The 20,731-nt window shown below is 56.9% G+C and overlaps 1 protein-coding gene across 3 annotated transcripts in view; it reads right to left on the bottom strand.

Annotated features, from left to right (window-relative positions):
• Positions 1-1,676: 1,676 nt before the first annotated feature.
• The window catches only part of Sec14l1 (SEC14 like lipid binding 1), a 37,565-nt gene continuing 18,510 nt past the window's right edge, over positions 1,677-20,731 (bottom strand). For all 3 annotated transcript variants that reach the window (XM_048367333.1, XM_048367334.1, XM_048367332.1), the window contains 15 exons: positions 18,904-19,053; positions 18,689-18,820; positions 17,630-17,758; positions 16,013-16,247; positions 14,694-14,803; positions 13,217-13,406; positions 11,185-11,273; positions 9,950-10,020; positions 9,112-9,283; positions 8,830-8,964; positions 6,527-6,661; positions 4,926-5,177; positions 3,799-3,977; positions 3,578-3,679; positions 1,677-2,183 (listed from right to left, as the gene is read on the bottom strand). In XM_048367333.1, the coding sequence (XP_048223290.1) occupies positions 2,168-2,183; positions 3,578-3,679; positions 3,799-3,977; positions 4,926-5,177; positions 6,527-6,661; positions 8,830-8,964; positions 9,112-9,283; positions 9,950-10,020; positions 11,185-11,273; positions 13,217-13,406; positions 14,694-14,803; positions 16,013-16,247; positions 17,630-17,758; positions 18,689-18,820; positions 18,904-19,053 (2,097 nt within the window). In that variant the 3' untranslated portion in view covers positions 1,677-2,167. The remainder of the gene's footprint in view (positions 2,184-3,577; positions 3,680-3,798; positions 3,978-4,925; positions 5,178-6,526; positions 6,662-8,829; positions 8,965-9,111; positions 9,284-9,949; positions 10,021-11,184; positions 11,274-13,216; positions 13,407-14,693; positions 14,804-16,012; positions 16,248-17,629; positions 17,759-18,688; positions 18,821-18,903; positions 19,054-20,731) is intronic.

Below are 20,731 nucleotides of genomic sequence, written 5' to 3'. Positions count from 1 at the left end.
TTCAGAGGCCCCGCTCAGCTGACTGAATGCTGACGCAGGGTTGCTAATGGCTGGACTCAGGCACCCGGCAGCTGCCCCGCGGGCCGGAAACACCGCCCCCTGGTGGCGGGTCAGTGCCTGCGCTCCCCCCGAGCGTGGCAGTTTATCTCTGGGATTTCAACAATGCTTATGTGTGATCTAATTATCCACAAGCTGCCCAGCCCCCCCCCCTTTCCTAAATCCTTCCTACCTGGAACTCGGCGTCGGTTCCTACTGATTCCTCAAGGAGGAGGTTGGGAGGCTGGCGGCCAGCGTGTCCCACACTGGCAACCTCTGGATCCAGAGAACCATTTAGGCTCAATCACGTCCTCCCGCCCCCACGGGCCACTCGGCACGGATGCTTCTGAATTTCATCGTAAAAAGAGAAAAACCACGGGTGCACCGGGGGAAAGCGAGGAGAATTTAACTTGGAGCGGCCTTTTCTAACAAGCCATAAAAGCCAGGAGCTATTAGGTGGGAGGAAAAAGAAGAAACCATTTGATGTGGCGATGATGAGAATTTTCTGTGGGGTGGCAAAGGGTGGGGACAGGGAGGCAGACACGGCTACCTCAGCCATCCCCAGCTTGAGACAGGCTGGTGTCCCGCCAAGAACCCGGCGGGGCAGGACCTGGCTCCTCCCCTCGGACCCGATCCTCCACTGCGCACGGCTTCAAGTTAGCCCTCCAAATCTAAGTTGAGATCAGGTTACAGAAAAAAAGACAAGACCAGACCACCCCTTGGGGTTGGAGGTTCGGTTCAGTAGGTAGAACGCCAGCCACGAGCCCAAGTGTGAGGTACCGGGCGTGAGTCCGGGTCTCAGACCTAAGATGAAAAGCGCGTGGCGCTCAGGGAACTCCTGCTGCGTCCCCCCACAGGGCGCGCGAGGTGCGGCTGGAAAGCCCCCATCCACACCTGCGCCTCGGTTTCCTCCCTCTCCGCAGCAACACTCTCAGGACAACAAGGCGAAGGCTGCCTAGGACAAGGGCCGAGGAGTGCGCATGCTCCCTCGCCCCCCCACCCCGCCCGCCCTCTCCCCTTCCTGGTTCATTTTTAATTTGAGCCTCAGCGCCTTTGTTTGCGTCCTCCTCACTCACTGCTCTTCCTAAGCATGAAAAGCAAGCTCGTAGCTTTCTCCTGTCCTATTACTTTAGGTCCTTCAGCTGGTTTTTAAAATTCAGCGCTGAGGGCAGGGCTGTTGGCCAGGCCTGCTTCACCCCAAGGGCCTCCCAGTCCTCCGCCTTCACCTTTCCTGACACTGAGGCGCGGGCTAGGCAGCCCAGGCTGGCCTCCCACTCCAGACCCTCCCGCCTCGGCGGCCCCAGCGCCGGGACTGCAGGCGTGCGCCACCTCACTGGGCGTGGAAAACGACTCCTTCCCAATGAAGGAGGCTCAAGAACTTCCTGAGGTCCTCCTGGGGTGGAGCTTCACACAGCTCATTCATGGCTTCTGGTGCAGCCCTGCCCTCGCCCCACCCTCCTGCACCCCCCTCCTCCCACGGCCCTCCCTCGGCCCTCCACGCCGCGGGATCCAGGGCGCCAGCTGACCTGGGTCCCCGGTGATTACAGAAGGTGCCCGGCGCGCGGGGGGCCCCCCGCTCTTCCCAGAAGCCAGCCTGCGCCCCTCACTGGAGATTTGGCCCAAGAAGGAAAGGACGCTGCTTTCTTAAACAGTCACATTTATTATTGTAACAATAAAAAAATCTTTTAAAGACTATCCGTATTGTATTACCAAGAGTGAGGTAATATGCTTACAAAACATTTACAGAATTTGATATGCAACGATGGGCGGAGGAGGGAAGGGGAGTGGAGGCTCTGGCGGGAGGGAGAAGCCCAGAATCATTAGTACTGAGAAAGGGTGGCAGCACGCGGGCGCAGTGAACCCCAGCGGGGCTGCGGGCCCCTCCTGGGAGGACCGGCGGCCAGGGGGCCCCGGGGCGCGGCACCCAGGAGAACCCCGGGGGCCAGACACAGTGGTCAAGTGCTTCCAACTCTCAGGAGCAGCCAGCTCTTTGGGGCTAGAACAGTGCCACTTCTGAATGAATTTAAAAAAGGACAGATCTTCAGCCTGGGGCTGGGGGCATGGCTGCAATTCACATAGTTCTAGAAACATCTCTGGGCACATGTGGAGTGGAGCATTTTCCTGGAAGTTGTCAGCAAAATCGCCATCTGAGACACAGAGAAAGACAGAGAGAGACAGAGAAAGACAGAAAGAGAGAGAGAGAGCAAGAGAGAGAGAGAGCGAGAGAGAGAGAGAGAGAGCGGGGCCACCTTCAGGTCCTGAGAACCGGGAGTCAGAAACCCTGACTGGAAGCAGCAATGAGGTGCTAAGTACCCTTGGAACTTTCTGGAAACAAGGCCTTGTGCCTGTGGGGTTCACCCCTCACAAGAAATGCAGTCAGACCAGGCAGGCAGGCAGGCAGGCAGGCAGAGGGGCCCCGACCAGGTGAGGTCTGCGCCGCTTCTTCCCGTGGGCGCCCTGTCTCCAGTTCCCGTGCCCGGGGCCCACGCCCCGCGCGCGCACACGCACGGGGCTGGCTGCAAGTCTCTACAAGTCCCTGCCACACACAAAAACACACTGCATGCTTCTATCACAGAGAGCAGCCGTAACTCCTAGACGGATCTGCAGCTGCTCTGGAAAGTGAGAGTCGGCCTGAGACGGCAGGCTCGTGACGGGACGCGGACGGGCCCACGGCGAGCCACGCCCGCTTCGGATCGCCTCCACGGAGCTCCCGCGACTACAATGCAGTCCGTCTACTGCTCCCCTCCCAGCACCCCGCCGCTACAGGCACCCCCCTTCCCCACACACACGTCCACCACGTCCGCTGACCAAGACCAGGGCTGCTCCAAGGCCCACGCCCCAAGGCGCGACGCTCCAGGCTGCTGGCTGGCAGACCTGCAAGTGTGACACGCTGGTTCCACGGGGCCCGCACGCCCAGCCGAGCCGAGCCTCGGGCGCGTGCACGGCCGCCTGTGGGCAGGAAGAACCCTGCGAGAAGAGGGACGACGCCCCCACCCCAGCCCACGCCACACGCCTGCTCTGAGCACTAGCAGACTGGGAGAGGAGGAAGGAGGAAGTGTCGTTTAGTGATGGCGGCATTCCCTGGAGCGGTGGGCTTCCCCGAGATGCCCTCCCGAGCCACCGGTGCGCTCCGGGGCTGGGGGGAGTGCTCCCGAGGGCGGGGGGGGCAGCCCCCCGTGCCGGGCCCCTCGGGGCACCGCAGCGAGTCACCGCTAGGGCACAAGGTGCCGTGGGTTGAGAAGTTTTTTGCATCGACACGTGAGACAAAGAACCTGGCGGGCGGAAGCTACTTTGCGTTCAGGAGCCCTTGTGCTCTGCGTTGATTTTGTGCGCACCGCATACAAAATCTATGGCTATCGAGTTAGTCGGGGGAGATGGAAACGGCGCGGGCGACCGGTGGGGTCAGCGGCTACGTGTGCACCGGGAGCTACGGCTAGCTAGAGGGGAGGCGGGGCCGGGCGGCGGGGCGGGCGCAGCTGGCGGCGGCCGAGGCGCGGCGGCGGTCCCCTCTGCACACCAGGCCCAGGCTTCGAGGCACTACCTGGAAATCATGGAGCTCGAGTGCGACTGGCTGGACGAGGTGGTGGCGGCGCTCAGCTGGGAGAACCCGCTGTGGCTCGACTCCAGGCTGGTCATGGAGCCTCTGCGGACGGCACGGGGAGAGGACGGGGCGCTGAGGACCCGGCCCGGGGGCCCCCCGGCCCGCCCGCCCCGCCCTGGAGCCCGCAGCCCCCGAGGGCCCGCCACCCCGTGGGGCCGCACCTGAAGTCCTCGGAGCCCAGGACCTCCGTGTAGTACATGACTTTGCACTTGTGGGAGGAGACCTGCAGCGAGGCCAGCACGTCGTCCACCCGCGGCAGGTTGGTGGCCGCGCACGCCGGCGTGCTGTGGAACCGCCACTGCAGGATGTAGAAGCCGGGCCACCGGGTCACGTGGGAGCCCTGCAACAAAGAAGGCCGCGGAGCTGACAGAGGGCCGCGGGGCGCCCCTGGGTGGAGGAACACGGCGTGACTGGGGGACCGTCCTGCGGGATTAGGGGTGGCTCACGGTTGGTGAGACACGGACCCCACCTGGCTGGTCCTGTGGGGAGTGCAGGGACACGCCTGCCGTCCGCCACCCTGAAGACCCTGCAGCCTCTGCCGGGGGCCGGTGGCTCACGTGGCTCACGCCCGTAATCCTAGCTACCACTGAGATCTAGGAGGCTCCCAGTTCAAAGCCAGCCCAGGCAAGCAAGTCTTTTATCTCCCATTAACTATCAGAGCTACAAGTGGCGCTACGGCTCAAGTGGCAGAGGACTAGCCTTGCTCAATCAGGGAAGCTCATGGCCAGTGCTCCAGCCCTGAGTTCAATCAAGCCCCAGCACTGGCACACACACAACAAGAACGTTCAGCCTCTCGAGCCTCTCTCCTAGGGTACAGTGTGACCCCGAGGCAGCGAGTGTCTGGCAGGAGGGGTTACTGGGGCCGGCGGGCCAGGCGCCCGTCTCTACCCCACTACCAGACACCTCCCCTTGGAGCCCTGGCCAAAGGGATGTCCCTCCCTGTGAACAACTTTCCCCACTGATTGCGGGGGAGGCAGAGAGCCGCCCGGGAGCGCCGGGGCAGGAGGCAGCCGCCGGCAGGCACGGTGCCCCGCGACGCTTCCCAAGGCCGGCGGCTCCCTCAGGGCCTGCTCCCCTGGGGACGGCGGGGACGGCGGCCACACGCCCGCAGCCCCTCTCCTTCCGGGGCCACGGCGCCCTGCGGAGGCTGCTGGGGAAAGTCATGCTCCTTAGTTGAATTCTGGGCTCAGTCTCGAACTCTGACCCGATGCGTCCTGGTCCCGGCCTCTCCGTGGACTCCTTCCCTAGGCCGTTCTGCTGCTCAGAAGCGGCCCAGGCCTGGGATTACCTGCACGCTTTCGCCTTCCTTGCAGATCAGAGGCGACTCCACCATGCTGTAGTCTCGGCCCAGTTGCCACACTTTGTCTATGAGCTGCACGTTGTTCCCGCCGGGAGAGGTGATGCTGTGGGCCCCCAGGGAGTCCTTTTTGGGAGGCTGTGGTGCCCGCTTGGAGTGATAGATATTAAAGACAATGTCCCCTTTGCATACGTCAAAATCCCAGGTGATCACCGAGGAGGCCTCCACAATCTGAATGAGAATCTGGAGAACGAGACTTCGTCAGCCCACCAACCCGCACCCCAAAAGCCCAGGGCAGGCACGTGCTGGCAGGAAGGAGCGTGCAGGGGAGGGTGGGCGCCAGCAAGTGCCGGCCCTCCGTCTGTCCGCCAGCAGCTCCTGCTAGGAGGCGAGGCGCGCTGGGCCAGCTTCCCACGACACCGTGTTCAGAGCGTTCAAAGCCATCCTCCTCCCAGCCTCAAGCCCCGGGAGACCGGACGTGGAGGAGAGTAGGCTGCTTGGGCTGGGGGGCGGGGGGGGCTAGGCAAGCAACAAGTAGAGGGCCCCAAACATGGGAGTGGGGTGGGAGAAGCCCCCGTGGTGGGCAGCTGCCTCGGGCGCTGAGCCCCTAGAGAGCTTCCTGGGAGACGGTCAAAGCCACAGACTCCAAGGACCAGCGGGAGAGACGGAGGGAAAAGCAGCTGGGGGAGGCCCTGTGGCCACTGGCGCCTCAGCTGCACCCCCAGGGGTCCTGGGGGGCGGACTCCCCATCGCCTCCTTCAACTCCACCCAGCCACGGTGCCGCACCCGCAGGCCACGTCCAGATCTCCCTAAGCAGCACGTTCAGTGACGCACGACACGCAGCCAGGGCAGCAGGAGGCGCGCGTGGCCGGCAGCGTGGCCGAGGGCGGATCTGCCTGTGCTGAGGCCTGTGCCCCCGCGGGCCTCTCGGAAGGCGCGGTGGGGACCCTCGGCTGGCCCTCGCAGAGCTGAGACGGCCCTGGCCTGACTCACAGAGCCCGCTGGGCCCTGAGCTCCCGGAACAAAGATGCGGTGGACAGCCGCCTGCGGACCGTGAGCCGCGCCTTCCCTCCCCGGGGGGCTTCTCCCCTGCTGCCCAGGTCACCCTGCACGGTCACCCGCCCCGTGTGGAAGGCATCATCCTGCCAGCAGTGCTGAACCATGGGCTGCCGAGCGCAGCACGGGGCTCAGTCGCACAGACCCTGGCCAGGCTCCGGGACAGCCATGTGGCGGACACCAAGCAGGACGCGCGTCCTTCTGCGCTCGGGGCCCTAACTCCGCACTAGCCAACCTCACCAAGAAAAATCAGCACGGGAGCCGGTTCTCGGTAACCTTAAATAAACCCTACTGGGGGGCTTGACACCCCCCGCCCCCCACCCCCACCCACATACTAGCGCTCCAGATCCTCCAGTGTCTCAGCGAAGGGGAAGTCAGGGGCTAACGTCCTCCCAGGCCCCAGGCCACACTGCCATGCTGTACCCCAGGGCTGGTCCTCCACATTCCCAGGTGGCCACACGAACACCCGTGTCGTTGCCCTAAACACAAAGGCGCCACGAGGGCCCCCACTGCAGGCTGGGCCCCGCCACAGGTACCTCGTGCGGGGCTCCTTTGAACACGCTCGCAGACTGGTAGATGGTCTCCGTCCAGAGCTTCAGGTCCTCGTTCTCCAGCTCCTCTGCAGTCCGGTACAGAGACTTGGGGACCAGTCCACCCTCTGGCACTTCGCACTGGAAATGGAGACCGTGAGAGCCACGCGGTGCCCTCACGGGCGTGGAGCCAGGGCAAGGCCCGCAAGGAATTCCTACTGCTCAGCTCAATGTTTTCAAAACCACTCCAATCCACGCTTTCCTTCCAATACATGAGGACAAACCACAAGCTTTCCACTCATACCTATGAGGTACTGGACTGAATTACTAAGGAGAGTTTGTGGAAGAATGGAAAGAATTCATATTGCACTCTAAAGGAAGAGCACTCTGTCAGGAGGCAGATTTGATTCCCAACATCTAGAGGCGTGAAATCACAACCAGGCCCAGGGCCCCGCGCCCCAACATACAACTTGTCATTTGTGTAGAATCACAATTTGTGTGTACTGTAAATGTTTTAATGACCTTGATACAATGACTTCATATTCAAGTTCCTAAAAGCCCAGCAGTCTCTGTATTCTCTGCTCTGGAAACAGACACAAAGCAAAGCACTACAGCCGTACAGAGTCCATGAAACGCGGCCTCAGAGGACCGCCTGACCCAGGTCAAACGCGCTCTAGGAAAGCGGCGGCCCGCAGAGGACACGGTTCCGATGGCTTGACTAAGCTGAGCCTCCCGACACCGCGGCCCTGCAGCCCAGCCTCCAGCCCTGCTCCCCACCCATCTGTCGGCACAGGACACGTCTTTCTGAGAGGGGATTCATCATTTCAATAGTTTTGTTTTTCTGCCGGTCTTGGGGCTTAAACTCAGGGCCTGGGTACTGTTCCTGAGCTCTTCCTGTTCAAGGCTAGCACTCTACTATTCGAGTCATGGCTCCACTTCTGGCTTTTTTTGTGTGTGATTAATTAGAGATAACGAGCCTCACAGACTTTGCTGCACGTGCTCCTGAGAAGCTAAGATTATAGCAGGAGCCACCGGTGCCCAGCAGTATTTATTTAACACAATTTCTTACTATTAAGGACTCTTAATTAAATATGGGATGGTTTGGTTAGCCCTAACAACAGCACGGTTTACCTCAGGGGCACTCGATAGGAGATGGTCCTGTAATCTACTTGTCCTTTGTACTTTGAGGGTCTGCAGTTGTCTTAAAGCTGAACTGTAGAGAGAGAGCCAGGATCCTGTGTTCACAAAGACCTTGGCAGTCCAATTCATTAGTTTAGCAGGTGAGGCTGCCCAGTGTGGGCTGGGGGCATGGCTCCAGCGCCAGAGCACCTGCCTATCAAACGCTGTGGGAAGGGGGCCCCTTCCCTTCCCAGGCCACTGTTTGCAACGGAGCAAACCATAGACCTCTTCCACCTTCTTATTGCTAAATAGTCCTAGCTTTAAAAAAGCCAGCCTCAGCACCACATAAACAGAAAAGGCCAGATGTGGCGCTGTGGCTCAAATGCTAGAGTGCTAGCCTTGAGCAAAAAGAAGCCAGGGACAGTGCTCAGGCCCTGAGTCCAAGCTCCAGGACTGGGAAAAAAAAAAAAAAGCCAGAAACCACACAATAACACTGGGTGTGGTAGCTCACACCTATAGCCTAGCTACTTAGGAGGTAGAGATCTAGAGGAAGGTGATTTGGGGCTGGCCTCTCCCTCCACCAAAAAAAAAAAAGAAGAAGAAGAAGATAGCAAGACCCCATTTCAACAAACAGATCAGGTGTGGTGGTTCTCTCAATAGTCAACAGGTAGGAAAATCAAGGTCTCAGGCTTGCCCTAGGTAAAATTCACACAGGAGAATTTACCTGAAAAATAACTAAAGCAAAAGGGGTAGCCCCAAGTGGTAGAGTTACTTAACTAGCAAGAGGGGAGACCCTGCGTTCACAGCCGGTCACCCCCTCAAAAGGGGGGATTCAGACAGGCTACGTGGATAAAGCAAGTCGCATCTCTATCTGGTTCTAAAGCAAATTCTCAGCACTTGGGGGAAAGAGGGAGGGGGAAGGGGGTATGAGGGACAAGGTAACAAACAGTACAAGAAATGAATCCAATGCCTAACGTATGAAACTGTAACCCCTCTGTACATCAGTTTTATAATAAAAAATTAAAAAAAAAATTCTCAGCACTTAACACTGAGAAATATGCACTATCAACAATCACCTAAGTCAATGAAGAAATACCAAATAACCCAGAGCACATGTTCTGAAAATCATGGTGCAAACTAACACCCACCTTTCCTGCACCAAGGCAGGCGACTCCCCGCCCAATACGTACCATGCACTCCCCACTCAGGAAATCTGGAATGATCTCTTTATCGATGTAGTCCAGCAGGCCTCCAGGGCCCTGGTAGTCATTGCCCGCATAGATGAGGAATTTCCTTCGGGTGTTGTCATCAATGAACGGACTAACCTGGAACGATCAAAAAAGAGCGCGTGGTTTGCTTCTCCCGGGTGGACGGTGCTGGATGCGGCATCGTGGGGGCCTCGCTGCAGGGTTTGGGGACGCTCGGATCTACGCTCCCAGTGGCACCCCGTGGCGGCAGACACCCAAACCCACCAGTGTCCAGAGGACTGGGAAGACTCTGGGGGCACGGAGGATGAGGAGGCGGCCCAGCGTCTCCGGGTAGTTGGCTTCCACCACCTCGATGATCCGCAGCAGGGCTTTGACCCCCGGTCTCCACAGGTGGCGCATGTTCAGCCCTTCCAGGTCCACCAGGCAGGTCCACGAGCTGTGGAGGAGCAGGGGCCGGCCTCAGCCGGGGGCACGTGGCCAGCGGTGCCCCACACCCCAGGTCTTCCTCCTGGGGCACAAGTCACTGATGGTCCTTTCTAAGTGCACACTGGGGTTTCCAAGGACAGGGATGGGCTCTTACTCTGACACGTGTACGAAACACAGGAGCTCATCCTGAACTCCGACACTGGGAAAAGCCCTCGCAGACTGCTCAGTGACCAGCCAGGCACAATGCGCTGTCCCTAAGCAAGACGTGGTATATATACACCAGGTCTGAAGTGCAGTCAGCTCCTGAGTGGAGCACTGTGGGAGGAGCCGAGCGAGGACCCTGTGGTGAGCGAGATCCTCCCACCGCTGTCTGGTGCCCATCTGTGCCCTGACACCGACCACTGCCATTCTCACAACAGTTTGCTGTCGCCAGAAGCATGGCAGAGGACAAAGACAGTGACCTGCAAAGCCCTGGAGTCCTGGGCCCCCGCAGCCTCGGGGGATGAGAACACGGACCCCAGGAGCTCCCTTGTGGGCTCAGCTCACCACCCATTCACCTATCACCTTCTAGAACACCAGGGAAGAGCAAACTACCAGGGTTTGGTTCCAAGTATCAACTAGAAAGACTGAATCCAGCTTCTGTAAGCTGAAAGGAAAATCGCAAACTCCCACCCACCTGATAGGTCGTCCAAAGACTTTCGTATTTTCCTCACAGCGCCTCAGACCTTCTTCATTGATGGAGAGAACCTGCGCACGGAGGGCGGCACCAGGGCCGGCGTGAGCACAGCGCGCAGAGCCTGTCCCGGCCAGGCCCCCAGAGCGGCGTCCGCTCCACCTAACCCTGACCCTGACACGCCCGCATGCCCACCCCGCACCAGCACAGGCGACTCCGCCACGGCAAAGGGGACGGTGCCGAGGCACCGCGTGCGCAGGGACCGCGTGTGCGGGGATGGGGAGGGGAGTGCGGGCACGCCGTCCCAGATGCCTGCAGGAGGGGCCGTCTCACAGCAGCCCTCCGCGTGTGTACATGTGTGCACACAGACATGGGAACGCCTCTAACAGTATACAGTACAGAGTGTATGAGGGTTGCGGTCTGCAGATGTGTCTTCAGGGGCGTGTTTGTCTGGAAAGTGGAGGCTGGGAGTAGAGGAGGGGCAGGGGCGGGACGGGCTGCAGGAGGAGGTGCCGGCATGGGAGTAGAGGAGGGGCAGGGGCGGGACGGGCTGCAGGAGGAGGTGCCGGCATGGGAGTAGAGGAGGGGCAGGGGCGGGACGGGCTGCAGGAGGAGGTGCCGGCATGGGAGTAGAGGAGGGGCAGGGGCGGGACGGGCTGCAGGAGGAGGTGCCGGCATGGGAGTAGAGGAGGGGCAGGGGCGGGACGGGCTGCAGGAGGAGGTGCCGGCATGGGAGTAGAGGAGGGGCAGGGGCGGGACGGGCTGCAGGAGGAGGTGCCGGCATGGGAGTAGAGGAGGGGCAGGGGTGGGACGGGCTGCAGGAGGAGGTGCCGGCATGGGAGTAGAGGAGGGGCAGGGGCGGGACGGGCTGCAGGAGGAGGTGCCGGCATGGGAGTAGAGGAGGGGCAGGGGCAGGGAGGGCTGCAGGAGGAGGTGCCGGCATGGGAGTAGAGGAGGGGCAGGGGCGGGACGGGCTGCAGGAGGAGGTATTGGCATGGGAGTAGGGGAGGGGCAGGGGCAGGGAGGGCTGCAGGAGGAGGTGCCAGCATGGGAGTAGAGGAGGGGCAGGGGCAGGGAGGGCTGCAGGAGGAGGTGGCGGCAGAGCTGCAGCCGGGCCGTGGGGCGGCAATGGCCGGCGTGCGGCTCAGAACTTCTCACACCCAGGGCTACATTTCCCAGGTCAGAGGCGAAGCATGCTCATCCCAGCGGGCCAGAGGAGTGTGCAGCCAAGCACTTACGTATCGCAGCAGGGCCTCCTCCCCGAGGGCTCGCACCAAGCCTTTGGTGTCCATCTGCCCCAGCCTGAGCACATAGAGAGGCCGCCCGTCTGCAGGAGGGAGGAAAGCGATCAGGACCCGGCCTCGGTCCCCGCTGGGAGGCGGAGGACGCACCTTCAAGACCTCGTGCAGTGGCACAGGGTGCAGTACAGAGGTGGCAGGGCCCTGCCAGGCCAGGGGAGGCCCTGGCTCTATCCTCGCACCTTCACAGGCAAACGCGCTTGTGAACCTGTGGGGAGGTTACCAGCATTTTCCAAAAAGCCATTAGAAAGGGAGGCGGTGACCGCTGAGCGCCGAGGGGGCCTGGGGCTGGCCGGCGGGAGCCCCGCCACACCTGCAGCACCCGTGGGTCCTGTCTTGCTGGCGGGGCAGTCTAGTGGGTGGCACCTTAGAGGGTGGTCACGGTCGGGCGGCTCTGAGGTGAGCACGCCTGTCGCTCGGTGTCAGATGGCAGCAGAGACGGGCCGGGCCAGGCTCCAACAAACAAAGCAGGCCTGGTGTGCTGCCGGTGGCGGGCACAGGACCCGTCACCCGGTGAACGCGGCCTGGCGATCTGGACCCGGAGCTCCTGCAGCTAGCTGCAGAGAGCAAAATGGCTTTCCTGACTTGAAAGCCACAGAAAGGGAACCTCACACCGTTGCTTCAGAGGGTGAATGACACACATCTGTCAGGAACTTACCAGCAACCTTTCTACCCTTTCACCAACGGGGTCACCAACAAAAAATATACGACAGAAAAGTCACACTGTGAACCTTCAAGACGCATCTTTCTCTCCCACCCCTCTCTCCCTCCAGCTCTCCCTCCCTCCTTTCCTTTCCTGCTTGTATGAGAGCCTCATGTTTGCTCAGCTTGCTTGCTCAACTGGTGCTCTACTACTTGAGCCATGCCTCCAGCCCTGCTTCTTGCTGGTTATTTTGGAGATGAAGTTTCATGAGCTTCTCTGCTTTGACCCCTGATCCTCCAGATTTCAAGCCAGAGTAGCTAGGATCCCAGGCATGAGCCACAGGTACCTGGCCCACACACGCCATTGTTAAGAACTATGTAAAACTGCAATTGATCGGGAGAGATACAAGCGACTAAGTGAAGAGAACAAGATGATGGATAGGCTCAGCCGGGCTTGGGGGTACTTGTTCCAAGGTGGGGGAGCAGGTTCCACAGTGATCCCGTCTCCTCTCCAGGGACTGTAGCTGAGCCCTGGATCAGTGCAAGGCCAGCCCTTCACAAGGCAGATTCTTCTGGAAGGCCTGGGTAGAGCTTCACTTCAGGGAAGTGTGCCAGGATCTGCCCTTTGTTTATTCAAGTTCTCCACTGTTTTGAGGTAGAAAACCTGGCTGGACATTTCACAGCTCAAGAGTCACTGAAGTTCTTTTACTGAAAAGCCTCAGAACCAAACATTCAGGATTGCTCTGTGTGTGTGTGTGTGTGTGTGTGTGTGTGAGTGTGTGTGTGTGAGACAGAGAGAGAAAGAGTGAGAGAGGCCTCAGAACTAAACATTCAGGGTTGCTTTGGGGTGTGTGTGTGTGTGTGAGAGAGAGAGAGAGAGAGACATGCACACGCACACACACGGGGGGGGGACCTCAGAACCAAACATTCAGGGTTGCTTTGGGATGTGTGTGTGCACGTGTGCACATGCGCACATGCATGTGCACTGGCCCTGGGGCTTGAACTCTGGGCCTGGGTGCTGTCCATGAGTCTTTTTGCTCAAGGCCAGCGCACTTGAGCTGCAGCTCCACTTCCCCAAACATTCAGTTTTTTAAAAAGCCATAGCAGACTTCATCTTCTAAGAAAAGAGGTAAATCGGGGTTGGCCTGAGCCATGAGGAAGAAGCCAAGGGTCCAGGCCCCTCCTCGGCTGCCCGGGCTGGCACGGAGCCTGGGGAGGGCCTGCCTTCCCAGCTGTCCACACTGGTCACAGTGCGAGGGACCCGCCTAACTAGAGCAGAGGCCTCGGCTGCTTAGGGACACAAGGTGCACCGGTGTCGGGAGCACCCTACCTTTGTCATGGTGGTGCCAGCCTCCCGCGTAGTAGTCCTGAAGGACCTGCGGTGGGGTCCACGTGTCCAGGATGTAGTCTACCTGATGCTGCTTCCGCCATGTTAGGGACTGGCACATGATCTCTCTGGCTTTGTCGATATTAAAATCCCGAGCGCGTAGGAACCGAAGAATATGCTCATCCTTAGGGATCTAGGAAGAGGAAAAGAGGTTTCTAAGCAGTGCTAAGGGTTACTAAGGGAAAACACCAAGTTGCTAAGGGAATAAGAGTCTAAAACTCCCACCTCCTGCCAACAGTAACACTGATTAAAATTAGCTTTCCTTAGGGCTAGAACGTAGCTCAGTGGTAGAATGCTTGCTTGCCTAGCATGCACAAGGCCCTGCATTCATCTCAGGAAAAGAAACAAGTGTGCATATGTACACATATGTACACACATACGTATATGCTTATATCTGTGATTATCTATATGTGAATATAGTCCCCAAAAATCATGGCTGATGCTTTAGAGCACCTAGGTCTGAATCTTCTTTTGGGTGCTCAGCAGAGTGAAACTGAGGCACAAATGATTTCGTACCTATGCAGCGCTTTGATCCTCACCCTGCCTGTGGGTGAGCCACCAGCATGCCCGCTGGCCCGTGCACAGCTCCCCCCAGAGCCCGGCGTGGGCAGCATGGCGTGCAGCTGCCTGGAGAGACCTCCTCTGACCCACCACTGTCTACTAAGAGGAACTCCCCCGAGGAAGAACACAGCCCAGCCTGTGCTCAAGTCAACTACTGTCAGGAGGAACCATGAGCCTCTGGGCCTGGCAACGCGGGGCCAAACTGCTCCTCGCCCCTGAGCGCACCGGTTAGACAGGCATGGTAGAGTATGTGGGGGCAAGCATTCATATCGGCTCCCCTTTCCCGCCATGCTGTACACCCGCCTTAGCTTCCTCAGATCACAACCCACTTCAGGGCTGGTAGGAGCAAACCATGTGGCTGTTGGTCAGTGTGCAGGGCCGGGCCACCTCGCGTGGCTGTCTTCCTGACCATTAAAGCCCTCGTGTGTTCAGTTTCCAGGAGGCAGGACCGGCCCAGCAAAAGCCAGGCTGGCCACATGTCATGCCCGCTTTCCCTGCACTAGGGAATGCACACCATTTGCCGGACCCCCACAAAGGTCACCGTTCCTTATTGGCTGAGATTTCACCCCAAACCTCAGAATCAAAGCTCCCACATTGCTCCTCTCTGTGATCCTAAGCTCCTCCAAACTTCTCAACAGGAAAATGTGGGAACCCTTGGACACAAGGTAACTTTGTAACTCCATATTTACCTTTCTCTAAACCAAACCATTTTCTCAAGGCTTGGAAAACTACAAGTCCTTATGCAGGAAGGCTTCCTCCCGACCACCCAGACACATCACTGGCCCATGGCTGTCAGGTGTGACTCTGCCAACTCCGAAGGACGGCGGCGCCACCCTGCCACACGCAAGGCCACACTCACCTTGCCCTTGTGGGTCTCCTGGAGCCACTGGCGGAGCCTGATGAGGCAGCTTTCCTGGAGAGGAGTCAGATCACCCAGATACCTCTTGATGTAGTCTGCATCCAGTTTATCTGCAATGGAAGTTGAATGGCAAGACTTACGACAAAGACAACAGGGTCCTGAGGCCCCCAAGGTCCTTCTTAGTGAAGCTAGCATGCTCCCTGAGGTGCCAGATTTGAGCAGCTGCCCTGGCAAACTTCAGTGATGGCCTTAGATGAGATCACTGATAATCCACGGGCAAGCTTTCCGACTTAATTACCTTCCTCTGATTACCATCAAGTCTCCTCTGACTGCGAAACCGCAGTGCTGTTTATGATAGAATAGCAGCTACAGCGGATACCAAATGAGGTCTCCTCTATGCAAAAGTAACGCCAACTGAAGGAGGCGCTGGTACAACAAATACCAGCAAATCCAACAAATAAAAATGCACAAGGTTACAATTCAACAACCTAAACCTGGTTAATTGTTGAAGGTGAACCAATGGCTAGCAGCAGAGCACTGTGTATGAAAAGATAAATACTGATATCCGAAGTTTCTGAGTGACAGAAATCATAGTTTTCATATTTTCTGAACATTATACAAGGGACATCACTCTATAATTAAAAAGTGGTAGCCAGGGGACAGAGGGTTATGACAGAGGGTTGTGCTGGAATCTTAACTACTCAGGAGGCTGAGATCCGGAGGATCAAGATTCAAAGCCACTCAGAGCACAAAGGTCACGTCTCAAATTAACCAGTAAAAACCAGGCTGGAGGCAGAGCTCTAGGGGTAGAGCACGAGTTGAGCAAATATGAGACTAGAGGGGCTGGGGATATGGCCTAGTGGCAAGAGTGCTTGCCTCCTATACATGAAGCCCTGGGTTCGATTCCCCAGCACCACATATATGGAAAATGGCCAGAGGTGGCGCTGTGGCTCAAGTGGCAGAGTGCTAGCCTTGAGCAAAAAGAAGCCAGGGACAGTGCTCAGGCCCTGAGTCCAAGGCCAGGACTGGCCAAAAAACAAAAAGCAAAAAAAAAAAAAAAGAGTGCTTGCCTCAAATATGAGACTAGAGTTCAAGCTCCAGTGGCAGAAGAGGACAAGTGTGCTCCTTATGGAGCACGTGGAGAGCTGTGTGACACACTGGAGCAGACCCTATGGCCGCCTCGTCCTGCAAGCCACTCTTATTTCTAGAAGGGAAGAAGATAGATCACAGTTCAAGGCGGAGACCAGCAAGTTAAGTGAAACCAGAGCCCCACGATCCCCCTGGTCTTGTTGGAAGAAGGAAACGTCTCTCACACCCACCGTCAGGGGTCCCCACCACGGGCTCGGGCGCCCCGGTCGGGTTACTGAGGGCCTCGCCACCCAGGCCCTCCTTGAGGGTAGCATCTGGGACGATGACAGCTGTGGGCACTGCTAGATTCTTGCTCAATGACAATGTCTCTTTGGAGGGCCCGAGGGGAGGTGGCGTCCAGCGGGGGACATGCGTGATGCCTTCATCTTCCAGCTGACGAAGGTAGTATTCGATGATTTCTTTCCCCTTTAAGATGAAACCGAATGCAAGCGAAGGCATAGTCAACACGCAAATCATTCATCCCTAACCAGCTCCTAAGGCTGTGTCACAAATGGTGTCCCTACGGTCTAACTACTCAGGACAATGAGGCAGCAGGACTCCTCGAGCCCATAAATCCAGGCCCACTTGGATTTGTAGAGACCCGTCTCTACAAAACTAAAATAAAACTGAACTTTGACACATAAAACAGTTATTCCAGTCAGGCACTGGTGGCTCATAGCAGTAATCCTAGGTATTCAGGAGGCTGAGATCTGAGGATCATGGTTCGAAGCCAGCCCAGGCAGGAAAGTCCATGAGACTCTCATCTCAATTAAGCACCAAAAGAGCTAGAAGTGGAGCTGTGGCTCAAGTGGTAGAGTGCCAGCCTTGACTCAAAAAGTTCAGGAACAAGTTCAGGTCCTGAGTTCAAGATCCCAATACTGGCACCAAAAAATAGTTATTTCATCTTCTCCTAAAGTTTAGGGAATACTAAAGAGATACAATTCTTATATGGCTATTTTTTTTTTTTTTGTATCAGTACCAAGGCTTGAACTCAGGTGCCTGTGCTCTCACTTGGCTTTTTCACTTAATGCTGGAACTATACCACTTGAGCCACACCTCCACTTCTAGATTTTTGCTGGATAACTGGATTTTTTTTTTCTGGTCCTGGAAGTTGAACTCTTGACTTGGGTGCATTCCATGAGCTATTTTTTCCTTAAGGCTAGCACTCTACCACCTGAGCCACAGCACTACTTCCGGGTGTTTCTGTGAATTAATTGGATAAGAGTCTCATGAACTTTCCTGCCCAGGCTGGCTTTGAACCACTGTCCTCAGATCTCAGCCTCCTGAGTAGCTAGGATGACAGGCATGGGATGCACCAGTGCCTGGCTTCATTGGATATTTATGAAGGAGACTGGCTTTGAACTGCAATCCTCAGATCTCAGCCTCCTGAGTAGCTAGGATGACAGGCGTGAGCTACCGCTGCCTGGCACATACGGTAACTTTCAAACACTGGGGAATAAATCAAGCCTTCCGAAGGCTTGCCTCCCCGATGCTAACCCTCCATCATCTCCATCCCTAAGAGCCAATGAGCCTGACAGTCCAAGAATCTCAGCACACCGCTACCTCCCGTCAGTTGAGCTGGAGGGCAAACCTGGGGTGTTGTGAGCTAGCTGCCACCTCACTCCGATCTCTGCTGCCCTCAGCAACCCCAGGAGCCCCTCCCCATCGCCACCAACACCATGTGACCCCTTTCAGCTGAAGCAGCGGCTGGCGGCAGCCGGGGGGATCCCTGCCTTCCCACACACACCTAGCTCACAGCTCCTCAAAGCCCATGCCCTCCCCTTTGCCATAGGCGCCCAGAGACTCACTTTCTTAATGTTGCTGGTATACTGTTTCATTGCAATTTTTTCCACTGTACTTTCAAAACCAAAGAAGGATTTAATATCTAAACTTGCAGACTGTTCAAAACAAGTCCAGTCTTCATTCTCGGGGTGAACCTGCAGAGAGAGAAAAAGCTCCACTAACACTTAACACTGAGACATACATCATGCTGCGCCTCCTCCAACTGGGATCCCAGAGAAACTGTGCTACCATCGGGCAAGAAGCAGGCCGAATTACAGAGGGGGTCAAAATCGTGACGAGTCCCAAATCACAGTAGCAAGGAAGTCTAAAGTGACTATAAAAGCAGCCTTGGTTCTCACCACTCAGCACGCTTGCGGAGCAGCATCCTCCCTTAGGGAGGCAGGGCCGAGGTGACAGCCTAACCATTAGCCCCTGAGCACTGTGGGAAGGAAGGACTCGGGGGAGGAGCAGGCTGCAGAGGTCAACAGGGCGGCCACTGCTGGCTTTAGTGGGCCAGCAATGGAGGGAACAAGGAAGTCCTCGAGGAAGCTGCCTTGTGTCTGGGGCAGCAAGAGGGTCCAAGGCTTGGGCAGAGCGAAGGGACAGACACGAGTGACTAGGAGAGAGGGAAGGGCGGCTCCGGAGGCACTGGCATGGAGAGCGAGCGGGGGGGGGGGGGGGGCTATTCTAGTGAGCTGCTAAGAGAAGCTGTGCCAATCAGAGGAAGCGATAAAGACGGGGAGGTAGATGCTCTCGGCTCTAATGCTTCTGCTTTTTTATATTTTTGTGGTACTAGGGATCGAACTCGGGGCCTCCATCACTGGCTCAGCTCTAATCTTAAAGAAATACAATATCTTTGTCTTTCAAATACGTTCCTAAAGTATTAGAATGGGAGGAGAAAAAAGTCACATTTAGAACCCAACTGAGGCATGCGTGGCTGACTTGTTAAGAGCAACTGCACTGTGCACGGCCACCCCTGCCACCCTCCTTCCCCGTCGAACACAGGGGATGCTACTTTCCAAGGAGAGCTGCCCGCTGCCCCGCAGTGGCTCCCGCGGCCTCTGTCCGGCAGGGGGGCCACTCACCGTGTAACAGCAGTGCTCGTTAATGATGACCCGGTTAGAAAACGTTTCATTATGGGCCTCAATGTGCAAAGTGCGTTCCCGAGAATTCAGTGAGTTTTTCTGGACGAAATAGACATAATCAACTCCTGCGATCTGTAAGCAAGCAGAGAGAAGAGGCTTTGTCAACACCCTTGGGTGTGGCAAGAGCTACAAGCAGGCCTCTGGTCCTCACTCACCTTCTTCAGCAGCCTGGGAGCGTCTATGTCCAGCTTGCAGCGCCGTTCAATGACGTGAATGGCCCCATCTTCGCTTCTGAATTCGCTCACGGTGTCACTGTCCACGAACATTGGAATCAAAGGACACGTAGGGAACCTCCTCTCATAGGCCTGCGGTCAAAAGGACGAAACAGATAGGGAGGGAGAATGGGCCTCACGCTTCTCCCTGCGGGTCTGCCCGCCTGCAGCTTCCATCAGAAAAGAAAAGCTATATCTCATGTTCACAGATTCCACTGCAGAGGGGCGCTGGTGGCTCAAGCCTGAAACCCTAGCTTCTGACAAGGCTGAGATGTGAGGATCACGGCTCAAAGCCAACCCCCTGGCAGGAAAGTCTGTGAGACTCTTAGCTCCAATTCATTACCAAAAAGCTAAATGTGGCACTGTGGCTGCTAGCCTTAAGCAAAAAGAAATCTCAGGGTCAATGCCCAGGTCCTGACTTCAAACCCAGCTTTGGCTGCTAGCCTTGAGGAAAAAAGCTCAGGATCAATGCCCAGGCCCTGACTTCAAACCCTCCTTCCCCCCCCCAAAAGACAACTTTAGAGGATGTCAACACTGCTCATCTGGATGCACAGGCCTAACGCAATTTCTGCCATTCTCCCAGCAAGATGGTCCTGCAGCTACAGGCAAGGGAAGACTGCAGAGTTGATAGAGCTGGCGCTCTCCTATTTGAGCCACATCTCCAAGCTCTGGTTTTTGCTGATTAACCAGAGATGGAATCTCAGAGTCTTTTCTTTGAACCATAATCTTTTGATATCAGCACACTGAGTAACTAGGATTACAGGCATCAGCCACCGGTGCCCGGCTTTCTAGAAACGTTCTTGTTTTATTAAAAACATGAATATGGCAAGTCCTAGCTCTAACCCACTAGAAGAGCCTAAACGCAATGACAGTCTTGGCAAGGCGCAAACCCAACATGCAGATCTCTGAAGCATTTCTTCACACAGAGGACTGACAAGAACATGTATGTCCAAAGGACACCAGAAGCAGCCTAAAAGGACCCCGGCCACCAGTCTGAACACCAGAAAGAAGATGTAGCATTATAAACCACAGTGCAACTGAGCAAGTGGCCAGGGAGAAAATGGTGTCAGCGAGGGAGCCCAGGAGGATTGTGAGGATGAGGTAATGCCTCTAGACAGCCAGGAATGGGGTCAGGAAGCCACGCAGACGAGAACCCACAATGGATCCCATTCCAGATCGGAAGAGTCCCTCTCCAATTCTTATCCTGCACTCGCTAGTTACAATGGTGCCTGTATAATGGAAAGATCGGGCAGGCACACTTGAACTGAATGACTGGACTTGGGACCAGTAGGGACAGTCTGGCCCTGGGACTGCACTGGGGAGGTAGGCAGGACCAGGGCGGGATCCCCAGCCCTCTGCACACCCAGCCAACCTCGAAACTAACAATGAGGAAAGCAGAAGAAGTATTCAGATTACAAAACGGCTTACACAACACCCAGCCTGAGCTCAACAGGAAAAACCGTCCGTGTCAGAAGAGAGCCTAGAATAGAGGCCTCTGAGGAGACAAGCTGCCCTGTGCAAGGAGGCCTTAGCTCCTGGGCAGCAATGGCCACAGCTCCCCAGAAGCTGGGTGGGACCTGGAGCTCCCTATGAAGTGAGATGACTCCATCACACTGGAATTCTATGGCTAGGTCTTGGGAATATGGGGGAACGGCTGGTCTTAGGCAAGCCACACTTTAGAACTCAGGGACAGTGTCATGACTGGATATACTCTTGCTTTCAAATGTTTCTACCAGGGGCTGGGAGTATGGCCCAGGGCAAGAGTGCGTGG

This window comes from Perognathus longimembris, chromosome 17, assembly GCF_023159225.1.
Source record: "Perognathus longimembris pacificus isolate PPM17 chromosome 17, ASM2315922v1, whole genome shotgun sequence".
NCBI lineage: Eukaryota > Metazoa > Chordata > Mammalia > Rodentia > Heteromyidae > Perognathus > Perognathus longimembris.
This window is presented reverse-complemented; position numbering and strand designations above follow the sequence as displayed.